Genomic DNA, 18,219 nt, shown 5'->3' with positions numbered 1-18,219 from the left:
TCAAAAAGGGCATTTCTGACATAACCAAAAATTGAACTAGGTATTAAATCATATTACAGAATTACTGCTAATTTTGTTTGCTGTGATACTTGTATCTTAGGGTGAAAAAATAATTGTAATTATTTATAGGTAAGAAGATATGTTGGCTGAGATTTGAGTGAAAATACTCATGTGGGGGACGCCTGGGTGGCTCAGTTGGTTAAGCAGCCGCTGCCTTCGGCTCAGGTCATGATCTCAGGGTCCTGGGATCAAGTCCCACATCGGGCTCTTTGCTCAGCAGGGAGCCTGCTTCTGCCTCTGCCTGCCATTCTGTCTGCCTGTGCTTGCTCTCTCTCCCTCTCTCTCTCTGATAAATAAATTTAAAAAAAAAGAAAGAAAGAAAGAAAAAAATACTCATGTGGAAAAAGTGTTTGTGTATGGGAGGGATTAGATGAAACAAGAACAAATGAACATAAAAACATTAAAGTTGAGGAATGGTACCTAGAAGTTCACTACATTCTATTTACTAGTTGTTTGAAATTTTTCCATAATGAAAAGTTAAAATAAATTTGTTTCTCCGGGGGCCTGGGTGGCTCAGTGGGTTGAGCCTCTGCCTTCAGCTCAGGTCATGATCTCAGCGTCCTGGGATCGAGCCCCACATTGGGCTCTCTGCTCAGGGGGAAGCCTGCTTCCCCCCCTCTCTCTCTGTCAAATAAATAAATAAAATATTTAAAAACCCATTTATTTATTTTTAAAGATTTTATTTATTTATTTGACAGTGAGAGATCATAAGCAGCATAGAGGCAGGCAGAGAGAGAGAGGAGGAAGCAGGCTTTCCACTGAGCAGAGAGCCCGATACGGGGCTCGATCCCAGGACCCCGAGCTCATGACCCGAGCCGAAGGCAGAGGCTTAACCCACTGAGCCACCCATGTACCTCTAACAAACCAATTTAAATGGACATTTAGAACATAATTATATACAGCATTTTTAGTATTTTGAAACTATTCATTTTGCAAACAGTAGTTTCAAATTTAAGCTGAATTAAGGTACTTACAAATCCAGATTGTCCAACAAACTCTGGCAAACTGAATTCAAGTATCCAGTTTCAACTGCATTGTGAGATACATCAAATACAAAGAGGTACACTGGAGGTTGAGGTGGTCGTAACTGGAGAAAAGAAAGATCTCATTAAAGACCTTTAACAGGATTAAATCTAAACCTACCACTGTAGATTAAATGGAGACACTAATAAACAATAATAGATTAAGAAAATAACATAGAAATATCAGGAGTTCTAAAAATAGACGAACTATATTATACTGTTTTCAGATGTGGAGTTAGAAAAAGAAAAATGAAGATGTGATTGCCCTAAGTCAGAGAGTTTTTCTTTAGGGACAAGGAGAGAAAATATAGTCAGAGGGCTTTTGGGAGTACAGCAATGTTCAATTTCTGACCTGCATGGTACTAATAACACAGGTGTTTACAGCTACTTGGTAACCTACACATTTGTTTTATAGACTTTTCCACATATATACTGTATTTCACAATTTAGGGAAATTAAAACTGTGTAAGTGACAAATCAAGTTAGCCTGAGCTGGTTTCTTAACCAACGCATTTTAGTCAAGATCCATAAAAATGTACAACTATATTTTAAAATTCCAAACTCAAAGATTTGTTCTCGAGTCAATAAAAAAGCATCAAATAACCACAATGAGAACTGGGCATGTAGTATACTAACTTTTTTTTTGGAGTGTACTAACTTTTGTATTTTTTTGCACAGACCACTTGCCAGATTCATAGCATCTGTCACCTAAAAGATAAATGGAGAAGGTGCAAAACATCTTGCAATAGGCAAATTTACAAATTTAAAGGAAGTCAGTTTTCCAAACCCTGGGAGATAAAAGACACCTCGGGCAGCCAATACAAAAGAACAGATGCATCTTCTGATTTTTTGGTTTTAATTCAACAAAGAGATAGCTATACTAGGGAAAACTATTACCAACCATTTAAGTGTCACAAAACTGTCTTCTACAATGAACTTTTTTGTGGTGAAAAAAAAATGAATCCTCATAATTTCTATTTCCCATTGCCCGGAGATTACCCCCACAAAAACATAACAAGGTAAAATAAAACATAAAAAATTGGGGCGCTTGGGTGGCTCAGTGGGTTAAGCCTCTGCCTTCCGCTCAGGTCATGATCTCAGGGTCCTGGGATTGAGCCTTGCATTCAGCTCTCTGCTCGGCAGGGAGCCTGTTTCCTCCCCCTCTCTCTGCCTGCCTCTCTGTCTACTTGTGATCTCTCTCTCTCTCTCTCTCTCTGTGAAATAAATAAATAAAATCTTAAAAAAAAAAACCAAACATAAAAAATTGACGTGAAGTCTTATCTTCATATTCCTTCTATTTAGAGGCATAATGGCATGGTGAAAGCATAAGCAAATCAAAAGGCATGGATTTTTATACAAGGTCTCCCACTTACTTAAAGGATATTTAGCGAGTCACTTAATCTGTGTTCACATCTGTAAAGCAGGATTAACAGCACTGACCTAGCTTAAATCGGATGGTTGTTTGTGATGATCAAAAATATGTAAGTGCTTAATAAAATGTGAAATGCTAACGAAACATTAGGCCTAATTATTATTTTAAAAATCCAAGACCTCAGATACTCATACAAGTGCATAATAATAGTACTTACAAGAGAACATTTATCACGACATTATTAGAAAAATATTAGAAGTGACCTAAAAGTAAATATGATCCTGGTATTTCACATTTCTAGATTGATACACAAAAAATACAGATGAAATTTTACGTATACTTTTACTTTTCAAATTTACCCTTATATAATAAATTACATTTATAATGAACAAATATAAGATTTAAAAACATAAAATTTTGTTATAGAATGCTACAATGTTTTATTTAAAGCCCAGTGTTAAATAAATAGGCTACATAAAAATGAAAGCTTACCATGTATTCTGAAGGAGCCATAAATTCAATAGTAGCATTCTGAACTTCAGGTCTTCTGTGAGGTTCTCCATAAACTCTAGTCAAAGGGTTGTACATGAATTCCTCAGGAACTATAAGTCAACAACATTCAGTGATAAAACTGAAAGGCTTAAGTTTGATATATCTTGCATTTAGTTGTTTTCTTATTTTCAGGATTTATAGATAAGCCAATATGGACTAAATATTAAAGGATACATACACTGTTTTTGACTTCAAGTTTCCCCCACACTCAATAGCACCAAGTATGTCTTGCTTTTACAGCCACAATAACGGTGATTTTTCTCTTCCTACCTTCTAATATAGTCTTTGTCTTAATTCTTGCTAAAACTGCTTTCCTAAATCAGCTTGAAAGGATGATAAAAATTCATTAAATACCAATTATTATCTTAAATGTGAGACTAAATTTTGTGTTAAATTTCATAATGGTACACAAATATTAACATTTGACACAATATGTATAGACTCTGGCTGCCCCACAAATCTACGGTAAAAATACAAGCTAAAGCCTAACAGTTCTGTGACTTCCATTAATTAAGGAGGCCTTTATGGAATATCAGTTACCTACCACTTATAATATACTAGTGCTCAAAGAATATTTTCTAAATTAGCATTGCCCCTGTCTTCCCATTAATGTTTAGAAATTCAAATCCTGTTGAAGGGTAAGCCATAGTTTATGAAATGGTCCTGAGCTGCATGATTCCTACCTTTATTATAATTTTATTTCACATTCTAAAGCACATATACATAAGATTTTAAAGGCATACCAAACCCTATACATATGTTTTCTAAATTATTAGAGTAAAAATTATGTTCTTATTCTATGCTCACTTTACTCCTAAAAAACATAAGAATGGTCTTTAAAAATCTCTTAAATTCCCCATTTCCCAATGCTTAATGAAATTTCCTTTCAAACAGAGACCAAGTTTTCTTTTTTATCTTAATTTTTTTTTTTTAAAGTAAGCTCTACACCCAATGTGGGGTTTGAACTCACTACCCAAAAGCAAGAGTCACATGCTCCCCTAAATGAGTCAGCCAGGTACCCTGGAGACCTAAGTTTCAATATGGTTATCAACATACCCTTTTTCCTCTCTAATCCTAATAAAGTGTTACTGGTTAGCTGATATTCCTTAAACATTGACTGTAAGCAACTTCTGAAAGAGATCTCCTCTTCCTCAATTACTGAAAAAACTACATTCAACTAACCTTCTAGCACTGCCCACCTCCCTTCATACAGCAGTGAATGAAGCTAATGGCAGCTATTCTGTGGACTTATTTTCTTTCACCCTAGAGAAAAGGCATGGGACAATTTCTAAATAAAAATATTTCTTAAATTATAGGCTTAAATAATACCATGAAATATGCCATTTATTATATATCTAATATAATAAATGTAAAAAAGTGGTATCAGAATATCACATTTTGTTCAAAAAGTATATAATTATTCATATATGTATACATATGCACATATATGTATGTATGTATAAATGTGTAGAAAGAAGTTAACAAAAGTTATCTTAGTGTTGAAGGATTACAAGTAAGTAAGACAGGTTATTGGTGCTTTTTTTAAAAATTTCACCTTATCTGCTTTCTCTACAACATGAACTGAAATTTGTAAATGTTATTAAAAAAACATACCATCGTTGACTCGATAACATAAGTTACACTTCCATCTCCTTTGATCCAGAAAGCTGACAAAAGGGTTGATATATGTCCTGCATGAGCGGCATCTCACAATTGTACTGGAGGTAACCACAGGCAATTGCTAAAAAAACAGAACTGATTTTTTAAAGGCAGTGATCATCACATCTAAAGGCCAAATACTAATCCATACCTTACAAGTTAACTTCTGGGATACTGTAATTTTAGAGAAGAAAAACAAGGGTAAAAGATGTGTCCAAACTGTCACACAACAAAGTTATGTAGTTAAAATGTACTGATTTTAAAAACTATTTTTCTCCAGGAACATTCTCATTAATCCTGCCTTTTCAAAAGTATTTATTTTCTTTTTTTTTTAAATTTTTTATTTTTCATAAGCATATATTTTTATCCCCAGGGGTACAGGTCTGTGAATCGCCAGGTTTACACATTTCACAGCACTCACCAAAGCACATACCCTCCCCAATGTCCATAACCCCACTCCCCTTCTCCAAACCCCCCTCCCCCCAGCAACCCTCAGTTTGTTTTGTGAGATGAAGAGTCACTTATGGTTTGTCTAAAAGTATTTATTTTCTAATTAAACATTTATATTATGAAATCAACATGGTAAATACCCAATGTATTTTTGAGATAGATGGTAAATGGCCAAAAGTTACTAGGAATTTTCTTCATGTTGTATTAAGAGGCTTACTAAATTCTCATGAAAGAACTGTCATAAAATAAGGTAAGGGTAAATTATTAAGTATCCAATTAAACCCTGCAATTATGTTCCTATTTAAAGTTTATCCTACATACTAGAAGTTCTAAAGTCTTAATATAAATTTGTTTTGGAATAGTCACCTCACTTATGTACTGATCCTCCCAAGAGTATGTCAAGGTCCCCAAGCCTTATGATAAAAGTGGAAGGGCTTCTTTGTTCTTCCCGTAAGCAGAGGGAACAGCTTCCTAAAGCAATAAATTTACTCCAAGAATGGCAGGACTGGGAGACTGGGTAAAGCATTTTAAATAGGCAAATAATTTACAACTTTTTAAAATAGCATGGTTCATTTATTTATTTTCTCTCAGCACCTCTTGAATTTTTCAAAAATAGGCTTATTTTACCTCATTTCGAAGATTTTGGTAATAAAAATGATGGCTGAATTACAAATAAAGAAACCTGTCAATGGTCAAATTCCTAAAGAAAGCGCAAATAAATTCCACATGTGATTCTTGCACTACTGTAGAAAATTCCTTACCACCAAGATAATTTTCCATTAGACATTTATGTTCATTAGTGAAACATACCACTAGGTCTTTGAAAGGATGAAGCAGCAGTCCCAAAGGAAGTTTGGCTTTATTCAGTAAGGCCTGAGTCTGAGGAATGCTAGTCAGCGTGCATCGAAATAACCTGTATCAAAGTAAAAACCATGTATCATTAAAAAAAAGAATCATTGTCAGCTGTCACTATGATTATTTTTGGACAAAAAAAAAATATATGAAAGGTAACACATTTTAACAGTGGATCAAATTACAAAGAAACTTTTCAATAGGCCCTCTCAAATTTTATCCCATTAAATATTTAAGTCCTATTCAGAAAGAGAGGCTGGATAGTTACAACCCAGTATTATGTAACTAAAATACAGTCTCTTCTTGGCTTGGCTTGTGCATAAAACAGCCCAGACTAACAAATGACTTTTTCTTTATATAAATCTTGATTACACTGGAATTAAAAGGTGATGACACGGGTGCCTGGGTGGCTCAGTGGGTTAAGCCGCTGCTTTCGGCTCAGGTCATGATCTCAGGGTCCTGGGATCGAGTCCCGCATTGGGCTCTCTGCTCAGCAGGGAGCCTGCTTCCTCCTCTCTCTCTGCCTGCCTCTGCCTACTTGTGATCTCTCTCTGTCAAATAAATAAATAAAATCTTAAAAAAAAAAAAAAAGGTGATGACACAAATGTACAAATGCAAGCTTAAGTTTATTAATGAAAAGATCAGTTTTGTTGAAGGTTCTAAAAAAACCATTTAAAAAGTAACAAAATTTGATTTTGTTATCACTACAAAGTCATCACCACATACATTTTAAACTAAAGATCCATTTTAAGGGATAGAAGGGTATTAAGTTTGTTATGAAAAATAATTTTAAATGAGAGCAAATAAAGAATTATGTAGAATCAAATCCTATATGTTGGACTTGAAAAAAAAATTTATTCACCACAATGATAATGAGTGTCATAGTTCCATTAGGGCTGGTAAGAGCAGTCATCAGCTTAGAAGTTACAACCCTATCTGAGTTAGAATATTTCAAATATCAAGTAAGCAATTAACAAAGATCTATTTTCCCGTATGCAAAACTATTTTCATAAATTAATGGTTGTACTGCTAGTTCATAAAACATGTAGCGCCAAAAACAAAATCCAAAAATTCTAGAATAAAATGTCATGTGGAATAAGAAACACTATTTGAAACCTTACTCTGGGTTACAGTTTAGTTTCTGGATATCTTCATGCAAATTTGGAACAGGAGGCCGCAAAGGTGTTGCTGGAAGCATGTTTCTTTCTTGAAGAAGATTGATAACTCTTAGCCCCTCTGGATGTAGACTTAATCCACTCATGCTTGCAGCTAAATGATTAGCACCTAAGGGAGTCTAAAGATACATAATTTCAAAGTAAGTAGCCTTTATAATGTTTTCAGTTGAAAACAGAAGTATATAAGGACTTAGTTACTTAATTTTGCTCTAAATAACAAAACTAATCTACATTTCCTGGTCAATTTTGTTTGGTTCTGGGGATATGTAATAAAACAAGTCTTATGAAATTCCATTATTTTAATTGGTTAAAAGAATTCATTACAGCTTCCCAAAACTTTTATGCCTACACAGTTTAAATCAAAAGATGGAAAGCTGGTTAAAAAAGAAGAAAAAAAGTTTACCTGAGTAAAGCCCTGTGGCCCACTTGAGTAATTCAAGGAAGAGGGTGGCATTCCAGTTGTACTAGGTGGTCCTGTGTTCTGATAACCAGGTGGTAAGGAGGGATATGAATACCCAACACTTCGGCTCATTGTGGGATTCTTGTTAGTATGCTGTGGTGTTGCTAGAAACAAGGTAACTTTTAAGTTCTATTTTATACTCTAGAATACTTCAAATAAACACATACATCCATTGAATTATAACTCTAAAATCCCTTGGGTAATTTAATTCCTTCATTTATCAAATCTGCAATATAAGACAAATAAACACTACTGACAAAATAATAGCAATGATGAAAATCTAGTTAATGTAGACTATAACCAAAAACACATAAAAATAAGCTTATATGAAAAAAATAAGCTTGGTATGGTTGATTTACTTTTGTATCATTTACTAAACTTTATATTTAGACTAAAATTCTAATTCAAAACATCAATGAAAACATATTAATGTACAACTGGTTTAATATATTGAAATAGATTTTTTTTTTATTTTTTTTTTTAAAGATTTTATTTATTTATTTGACAGAGAGAAATCACAAGTACACTGAGAGGCAGGCCGAGAGAGAGAGAGAGAAAGAGAGAAGGAAGCAGGCTCCCTGCTGAGCAGAGAGCCCGATGCGGGACTCGATCCCAGGACCCTGAGATCATGACCTGAGTCGAAGGCAGCGGCTTAACCCACTGAGCCACCCAGGCGCCCCTTGAAATAGATTTAATTCATAAAAATACTCTATAGCCAGAACATAATAATAAAGCCCATGATCCTAATTCTTTTTTTTTTTTAAGATTTTATTTATTTATTTCACAGACAGAGCTCACAAGTAGGCAGAGAGGCAGGCAGAGAGCGAGGGGGAAGCAGGCTCCCTGCCAAGCAGAGAGCCCAATGCAGGGTTTGATCCCAGGACGCCAGGATCATGACCCGAGCCGAAGGCAGAGGCTTTAACCCACTGAGCCACCCAGGTGCCCCCATGATTCCAATTCTTAAAGGAAAAGAAAACTAATAAAAAATCTAAAGGTATAGAAATTTAAAAATGCTACCATGAGGTATTACTGTGTGATAAGATTATGAAATTTTCTTCACTGTTTCCTATAATAAACACATACTAAAACAAAACAAACATACACATACACAAAAAACCAAAAATCATCTTTTATAGCATCTCACCCAAGAAGCCACCGCCTTCAATTTCATCATAACTATTGTGAACCACCATAGATCCATTATTGGTATTTGATGCAATACCTAAAAAAGAAGTTTATTACAATATTTAAACTAGAAAAATTGTTAAAATTTCTGAAAAATTTGAGCACTAATGTCTAAACTTTAATGTAACTTTCCAAATATTTTAGCCCACAACCCAGGAAAAATGTCAAATCTTGAAATAAAAATTTCAAATAATGCACATTTTAAAGTATACAAAATATATAAAAGTTGTGGGTTTTTTAAAAAGATTTTATTTATTTATTTGACAGACAGAGATCACAAGTAGGCAGAGAGGCAGGCAGAGAGAGAGGGGGAAGCAGGCTCTCTGCTGAGCAGAGAGCCCAATGTGGGACTCGATCCCAGGACCTTGGGATAATGACCTGAGCTGAAGGCAGAGGCTTTAACCCACTGAGCCACCCAGGCGCCCCCAAAATATATAAAAGTTTTAAATAATTTTATGAACTTCTAAAACTGATAGTCCTTCGTGCAGTTTGTAAAATTATATATTATCTGAAAGATTTCAGCAGTTGAGAGCATTAAAAACCTCTAAAGATGGGGCGCCTGGGTGGCTCAGTTGGTTGGGCAGCTGCCTTCGGCTCAGGTCATGATCCCAGCGTCCTGGGATCGAGTCCCATATCGGGCTCCTTGCTCCGCAGGGAGCCTGCTTCTCCGTCTGACTCTGCCTTCCACTCTGTCTGCCTGTGCTCGCTCTCGCTTGCTCTCTCTGACAAATAAATAAAATCTTTAAAAAAAAAAAATAAATAAAAAATAAAAACCTCTAAAGAACAGTACACACTGAAAAAAAAAAGTCACCAAAATCAATACTATTTAAAGAGAAAATAAATCATGAAGATAAAAATACTTTTTTGGGGGAGGCAACTAGGTGGCTCAGTCAGTTGAATGGCTGCCTTCGGCTCAGGTTGTGATCCCAGAGTCCTGGGATTGAACCCCACGTCGGGCTCCCTGCTCAGCTGAGAGCCTGCTTCTCCCTCTGCTGGCCTCTCGGCCTACTTGTGTTCTGTCAAATAAATAAAATCTTAAAAAAATATATAGTTTTTTTTTTCAAACTAAGGAACAGAGTGGAATCTAGAATTAATCTGAAGATGATATGAGTTAATGTAATGATTGCTTTATTCTAGGGATCAGCTACTAAAATAAAATAAAAGTCTTAACTTCCTTTCCCTCCAATTAAAAAATTTAAAGATAAATGCCAGGAACACCTGCTTATGAAGAATTGAAATCTATTTCAAGGACCTCTACTATTTATGAACTCTAAGTCAGGTATAGAAGAAACTAAAATTAGTAAATAGAATCAACCTCTAGCATCTAAGTACAAAGGTGCTAACTCTAACAGTCATTTTAACACCAACAGTTAAGTTTAATAGTTGATAAAATCAGTTAATTCCTTTCTAGCTCTCAAGACCACCATGACTTTAACCATGAGTTGATATGAAAAACTTAGTAAAACTGTTTGTAAAAGAAAATAAAAACACTGGGCATATTTTTAGTTGGTTAAAAATGCAAATATTTGGGACGCCTGGGTGGCTCAGTTGGCTAAGCAGCTGCCTTCGGCTCAGGTCATGATCCCAGGGTCCTGGGATCGAGTCCCACATCGGGCTCCTAGCTCGGCAGGGAGCCTGCTTCTCCCTCTGCCTCTGCCTGCCTCTTTGTCTGCCTGTGCTCGCTTTCTCTCTCTCCCTCTGTCTCTTAAAAAATAAATAAATAAAATCTTAAAAAAAAATGCAAATATTTATTGTAGCTTGATTTTCAAAATTATAATGTGGCAGACAGTGGGACATTTTCATTTTGTTACTCATTGTTAACACCATTCTTTCCAAAATATTCATAGGTCGCTCTTTTCCCTACTTATATAATACTAAAAAAAGGAAATGCTAGAAAAAAAACAAAAATAATATTCATCGTATTCAGAAGTAGGATATGGACAGCGGTTTTTCCCTCCTCTGTTTTCCTATTTCCACATTTTGTTGCATTGGTTAGGTTATTGCTAAAATCAATTTCTTACTTGACAAAATATATTGTTTAAACTAATAAACTTGTATTTTAAAGTTATATCTGAAGACAATGCTTTAAAACATTTTCCTGTTTATACAACACATCAATAAAAGAAAGAATAAGAACCATATGATACTCTCAATAGATGCTGAAAAAGCATTTGACAAAGTACAGCATCCCTTCCTGATCAAAACTCTTCAAAGTGTAGGGATAGAGGGCACATACCTCAATATCATCAAAGCCATCTATGAAAAACCCACCGCAAATATCATTCTCAATGGAGAAAAACTGAAAGCTTTTCCGCTAAGGTCAGGAACATGGCAGGGATGTCCATTATCACCACTGCTATTCAACATAGTACTAGAGGTCCTAGCCTCAGCAATCAGACAACAAAAGGAAATTAAAGGCATCCAAATCGGCAAAGAAGAAGTCAAATTATCACTCTTCGCAGATGATATGATACTATATGTGGAAAACCCAAAAGACTCCACTCCAAAACTGCTAGAACTTGTACAGGAATTTAGTAAAGTGTCAGGATATAAAATCAATGCACAGAAATCAGTTGCATTTCTCTACACCAACAAGACAGAAGAAAGAGAAATTAAGGAGTCAATCCCATTTACAATTGCACCCAAAACTATAAGATACCTACGAATAAACCTAACCAAAGAGGCACAGAATCTATACTCAGAAAACTATAAAGTACTCATGAAAGAAATTGAGGAAGACACAAAGAAATGGAAAAATGTTCCATGCTCCTGGATTGGAAGAATAAATATTGTGAAAATGTCTATGCTACCTAAAGCAATCTACACATTTAATGCAATTCCTATCAAAGTACCATCCATCTTTTTCAAAGAAATGGAACAAATAATTCTAAAATTTATATGGAACCAGAAAAGACCTCGAATAGCCAAAGGGATATTGAAAAAGAAAGCCAAAGTTGGTGGCATCACAATTCCGGACTTCAAGCTCTATTACAAAGCTGTCATCATCAAGACAGCATGGTACTGGCACAAAAACAGAAACATAGATCAATGGAACAGAAAAGAGAGCCCAGAAATAGACCCTCAACTCTACGGTCAACTAATCTTTGACAAAGCAGGAAAGAATGTCCAATGGAAAAAAGACAGCCTCTTCAATAAATGGTGCTGGGAAAATTGGACAGCCACATGCAGAAAAATGAAATTGGACCATTTCCTTACACCACACATGAAAATAGACTCAAAATGGATGAAGGACTTCAATGTGCGAAAGGAATCCATCAAAATCCTTGAGGAGAACACAGGCAGCAACCTCTTCGACCTCAGCCGCAGCAACATCTTCCTAGGAACATCGCCAAAGGCAAGGGAAGCAAGGGCAAAAATGAACTATTGGGATTTCATCAAGATCAAAAGCTTTTGCACAGCAAAGGAAACAGTTAACAAAATCAAAAGACAACTGACAGAATGGGAGAAGATATTTGCAAACGACATATCTGATAAAGGACTAGTGTCCAGAATCTATAAAGAACTTAGCAAACTCAACACCCAAAGAACAAATAATCCAATCAAGAAATGGGCAGAGGACATGAACAGACATTTCTGCAAAGAAGACATCCAGATGGCCAACAGACACATGAAAAAGTGCTCCATATCACTCGGCATCAGGGAAATACAAATCAAAACCACAATGAGATATCACCTCACACCAGTCAGAATGGCTAAAATCAACAAGTCAGGAAATGACAGATGCTGGCGAGGATGCAGAGAAAGGGGAACCCTCCTACACTGTTGGTGGGAATGCAAGCTGATGCAGCCACTCTGGAAAACAGCATGGAGGTTCCTCAAAATGTTGAAAATAGAACTGCCCTATGACCCAGCAATTGCACTACTGGGTATTTACCCTAAAGATACAAACGTAGTGATCCAAAGGGGCACGTGCACCCGAATGTTTATAGCAGCAATGTCCACAATAGCCAAACTATGGAAAGAACCTAGATGTCCATCAACAGATGAATGGATCAAGAAGATGTGGTATATATACACAATGGAATACTATGCAACCATCAAAAGAAATGAAATCTTGCCATTTGTGACAACATGGATGGAACTAGAGCGTATCATGCTTAGTGAAATAAGTCAAGCAGAGAAAGACAACTATCATATGATTTCCCTGATATGAGGAAGTGGTGATGCAACATGGGGGCTTAAGTGGGTAGAAGAAGAATCAATGAAACAAGATGGAATTGGGAGGGAGACAAACCATAAGTGACTCTTAATCTCACAAAACAAACTGAGGGTTGCTGGGGGGAGAGGAGTTGGGAGAAGGGGGTGGGATTATGGACATTGGGGAGGGTGTGTGCTTTGGTGAGTGCTGTGAAGTGTGTAAACCTGGTGATTCACAGACCTGTACCCCTGGGGATAAAAATACATGTTTATAAAAAATAAAAAATTTAAAAAAAAACAAAACATTTTCCTGCTTACATACAACTTCAAAATGCTTGTATATTTTACTTTTTATTTAGGTTGATGAATATTTGTTAACATTTACAATAACAGCAGAAAAAAAAAAAAAACACTGCTTTCATGGAAAAGAGCCAATGTATTAAAAGGACAGTTCTAACACCATGCCCAGAAAAACAGAAATTCTCACCTTCCTCCGCCAAAAAGCATCTAACTTTAGAGCCATGATTGTTAAAATCTGCCCAGCAACAAAAAAAGATAACAGTAGTTCCTAAATGCTAGGCCCGATACAGGGTAGTAGAATACTAAGGAACTTTTTTAAACTCTAAATTCTTGAAGGCCTTCCTAAGTGAAACAACTAAATTTTCTGGAAAAAATAATACCTGAATGCAAAAATTCAAATAATATTGATCCTTCCACCCCCCCAGTCAAAACATTAGGATTTGACTTGGTTTTGCCTTGCTTACCTTCTTGGTTGACAACTGAATTGAATGAGGGGTGGGGCGCAGCTCTATGTGATGGTTTCTGAGGAGTGACTGCCCTCACTGGAGGTGGTCCTCCAGTTGGAGGGGGCCCAAGAGGAGCTCCTGGTTGGAAAGTGGTAGGCAGAGATGGGTTCACTAATGCGGGTGTAGAACCTACAGAAACATCAGTTTTTTACAAGTCACTTAAGAACTAAGAAGAACAGCCTTTTACCAAATATGTGTTAACTTCCAGATTTACATTTTAATTAAAATCACTAACAAATTACCAGAAATATGTTACCTGCTCAGGTTTATGACTTCCTAATTTATATGCATGCTTTACACATTTTCAAGTCTCTTTAACATGCTTCTTATTTGTCAATTATTAAAGGAGCATCAAATCACTTATAGGGTAGATTCAATGCCCTGTTTATTGATTAATTTTAATTAACTGGTCACAGAGGTTCAACAAGGCCATGTCAAATATTCCAACAGAAATTAACATGAATAAAATATTATTAATGACCTATTAACATAGTCCATTCAATTAACATTAATTAGGTTGACAGCTTTCTAAAGCTACAAACTAGAGGTGCCTGGGTGGCTCAGTCAGTTGAGGACGGACTCTTGTTTTCAGCTTGGGTCATAATCTCAGGGTCTTGGAATCAAGCCCCATGTGGGGGTCTCTGCTGAGCTTTGGAGCCTGCTTAAGGTTCTCTTTCTCCCTCTTACTCTATTCCTCTCCCCTGCTCACAAGTTCTCTCTCAAAGAAAAAAAAGAAAGGAAGGAAGGGAGGGAGGGAGGGAGGGGAGGGGAAGAGAAGGAGAAAGGAAAGGAAGAAGGAAGGAAGAAAAGAAAACAAAGGAACACTTCCTAGGCTTAAAAAATCAGGAAATGATACAAAAGTTAAAGTATATACTTTATAAAACACTGATATCTGAGAAGTTTAACACTACTCACAAAACTAAACTAGGAATGACGTGGTATTTTTCATTATATCTACCAGTATCTTGCTGCCTTGATTTCACGAGTTTTCTTTTCTTTTTTTTTTTTTTTAAGATTTTAAAAATTTATTTGACAGAGAGAAATCACAAGTAGGCAGAGAGGCAGGCAGAGAGAGGGGGAAGCAGGCTCCCTGCTGAGCAGAGAGCCTGATATGGTGCTTGATCCTAGGACCCTGAGATCATGACCTAAGCAGAAGGCAGAGGCTTAACCCACTGAGCCAACCACGTGTCCAAATTCCAGGACTTTTTAAATCCTCTGAATTTGTAAGTGAAATAGATAATAAATGAATTTTACTGATATTCTACCTGTATTTGTAAAACCTTGTGATTTTTTAAAGTAAAGGGATAAAGAGACCCAGATACGAAAATTTTCAATGTTTCTTCAATACTGTTCAATTCTCCAGGGTCAAAATGAAACGTGATTGTTATTACTGAACCTTATAGCTCCGAACAAGACAAATCAGTGCCCTGTTAACAACTGAAGATACAGATTACTGCCATATAACTCCCTTATCAAGGAAGCACTGATATATATCCATGGCAATACAGACAGGTTGAAAGAACAAAAGGACAAGGTACACTACCAACTCAACACGAGCAAAAATGTATGATACATCTGGCCACAAAGGTGTAACAACCTAATGTTTAACAAAATACAAGTGAGCTTATAGAGATTTTTCACAGGTTTAAGAAAAAAAATTGAAACCACAACATGCTACATTTCATAAAGTAGACTGTTTAAAAAGACTTTATTTATTTATTTGACAGAGAAAGAGAGAGATTGCAAGTAAGTAGAGAGGCAGGCAGAGAGAGAAGGGGAAGCAGGCTTCTACTGAGCAGAGAGCTCGATGTAGGGCCTGATCCCAGGACCCTGAGATCATGACCTGAGTCAAAGGCAGAGGCTTACACTGAGCCACCAGGAGCCCCTAAAGTAGACATTTTTTCAAGCTGAATAATTTTTTCTTTTTTAAGTAGTCACAAGCCCTGTGTGAAGTCCAACAGACTTTGAACTCATGACTGCGAGATCAAAACCTGAGCTGAGACCAAGAGTCAGGCACTTAACCAACTGAGCCACCCAGGTGCCCCTCAAGTTGAATAATTCTTTTTTTTTTTTTAAGATTTTATTTATTCATTTGACAGACAGAGATCACAAGTAGGCAGACAGGCAGGCAGAGAGACGGAGAAGCAGGGTCCCCACTGAGCAGACAGCCCGATGTGGGACTCTATCCCAAGACCCTGGGATCATGACCTGAGCCAAAGGCAGAGGCTTTAACCCACTGAGCCACCCAGGCGCCCCTCAAGTTGAATAAATCTTATATATAACATTAGTAGCTAGAGTTTTAGAACCTGCCCTCTTGAGACCCCTAAAGCCAAGGTAAGGATGTTAAAAGATGGCTTATGAGGTAAAAGCAAAGTCAGATTGGGTGCCTAGGTGGCTCAGTCGGTTAAGTGTCTGCCTTCAGCTCAGGTCAAGATACCAGTGTCTGGGATCAAGTCCCACATTGGGCTCCTTGCTCAGCGGGGAGCCTGCTTCTCTCCCTGCCTGCTGCTTGTGCTCTCTCTCTCCTCTGACAAAATAGACAAACAAACAAATAAATAAATAAATAGAAATCTTAAAAGAAAAAAAAAAGAGTCTGCCTTCAGCTCAGGTCCTGATCTCAGGATCCTGGGATTGAGCCCCAGCAACCACTCTCTGATCAGTGGAGAGTCTCCTCCTCCCTTAGACGCCCTCTCCCATTGTTCATATTTCCATGCTCTTTCTCTGAAATAAATAAATAAAATCTTAAAAAAAGAAAAGGAAAAAAGAGAAATTTAATGATGTGGACTCGAAACTTAGCATAACCTAGATACAGTTTTGAGATCAGATAATCAGGCACCTACTACCAATTAAGTGTTAAAAAAATGAGGAATTTTTTTTAGAAGTATCTAAGAAAAAAGAAGGATAATCATATATTTATTTAAGGTTCATTTTCTTAGTAAATGTATCTTTCTTCCCCTTCTTTTTTTTTTTTTTTTTTAAGATTTTATTTATTTATTTGACAGAGAGAGATCACAAGTAGGCAGAGAGGCAGACAGAGAGAGAGAGAGGAGGAAGCAGGCTCCCCGCTGAGCAGAGAGCCCGACGCGGGACTCGATCCCAGGACCCTGAGATCATGACCTGAGCCGAAGGCAATGGCCCAACCCACTGAGCCACCCAGGCGCCCCTTCCCCTTCTTTTATATAAGAAGCTTCCTAAGTTTTGTCATTCGCTTTTGTCTTTCACCGTATCTGTGGTGTAGCTCTCTACCTGAGGGCTTGTAATAACTGAAAAAATTTCAGATTATTAATGATGTGCTTTTTAATAAGAAGCTACACCTACTCATAAATAGTTTTTTTTTTTTAAGATTTTATTTATTTATTTTACAGACAGAGATCACAAGTAGGTAGAGAGGCAAACAGAGAGAGAGGAGGAGGAAGCAGGCCCCCCACTGAGCAGAGAGCCCGATGTGGGGCTCGATCCCAGGACCCCGGGATCATGACCTGAGCCAAAGGCAGAGGCTTTTTTTTTTTTTTTTTTTTTAAAGATTTTTATTTTTTGACAGACAGAAATCACAAATAGGCAGAGAGGCAGGCAGAGAGAGAGGAGGAAGCAGGCTCCCCGCTGAGCAGAGAGCCCGATGCGGGGCTCGATCCCAGGACCCCGGGATCATGACCTGAGCCGAAGGCAGAGGCTTTAACCCACTGAGCCACCCAAGCGCCCCAAGGCAGAGGCTTTAACCCACTAAGCCACCCTCAGTGGCTCCTTCAGGTGCCCCTAAATAGTTTTGTTTTTTTTTTTAAGCTTTTGTTTATTTATTTATTTGACAGAGATCACAAGTAGGCAGAGAGGCAGGCAGAGAGAGAGGAGGAAGCAGGCTCCCTGCTGAGCAGAGAGCCCGATGTGGGGCTCGATCCCAGGACTCTGGGATCATGACCTGAGCCGAAGGCAGAGGCTTTAACCCACTGAGCCACCCAGGCGCCCCTAAATAGTTTTTTAATAGTAGCTTTTCCCAAACTATTCTCTTGTGGCTTTGGGCCAAGTATTCAAACCTCATTTCTTATCTGTAAAAGAAGATACTGTCATGAAGATTAATTAAGATACCACATACAGAAGTTTGGCAAAGTGCTGGAAAATAAAAACATTCAATAAATGTTACTTATAATTATCAATAATGACATGAAAATTCATTAATTTCAAATGACTGATGCTCACTCATGGTGCCAAATGAATAAGAATAAAAGTAACCAGACGATTTCAGTTTGAACAACTGCAGATCAGAAGATTTCTACACAGAAACCAATTTTCAGTTTCAATTGGTTAAGTGTCTGCCTTCAGTGCAGGTCATGATCCCAGGGTACTGGAATCAAGTCCTTCATTGGGCTCCCTGCTCAGCGGGGAGCCTGCTTGTCCTCTCCCTTTGCCTGCCACTCCCCCTGCCTGTCCTTGCTCACTCTCTCACTCTGTCTCTGACAAGTAAATAAATAAAATA

General features: G+C 37.1%; 1 protein-coding gene across 2 annotated transcripts in view; it reads right to left on the bottom strand.

The window, feature by feature from the left end:
• SEC24A (SEC24 homolog A, COPII coat complex component) overlaps window positions 1-18,219 on the bottom strand; it is a 69,310-nt gene that overhangs the window by 29,257 nt on the left and 21,834 nt on the right. The window contains exons 3-10 of one of the 2 annotated variants that reach the window (XM_059174605.1): window positions 13,710-13,880; window positions 8,747-8,824; window positions 7,546-7,706; window positions 7,089-7,261; window positions 5,926-6,028; window positions 4,621-4,747; window positions 2,947-3,056; window positions 1,035-1,147 (exon numbers count right to left, since the gene is read on the bottom strand). In XM_059174605.1, the coding sequence (XP_059030588.1) occupies window positions 1,035-1,147; window positions 2,947-3,056; window positions 4,621-4,747; window positions 5,926-6,028; window positions 7,089-7,261; window positions 7,546-7,706; window positions 8,747-8,824; window positions 13,710-13,880 (1,036 nt within the window). The remainder of the gene's footprint in view (window positions 1-1,034; window positions 1,148-2,946; window positions 3,057-4,620; window positions 4,748-5,925; window positions 6,029-7,088; window positions 7,262-7,545; window positions 7,707-8,746; window positions 8,825-13,709; window positions 13,881-18,219) is intronic. The other variant, XM_059174606.1, reaches the window with a different exon arrangement.

Source organism: Mustela lutreola, chromosome 5 (genome assembly GCF_030435805.1).
Source record: "Mustela lutreola isolate mMusLut2 chromosome 5, mMusLut2.pri, whole genome shotgun sequence".
NCBI classification, from domain to species: Eukaryota; Metazoa; Chordata; class Mammalia; order Carnivora; family Mustelidae; genus Mustela; species Mustela lutreola.
This window is presented reverse-complemented; position numbering and strand designations above follow the sequence as displayed.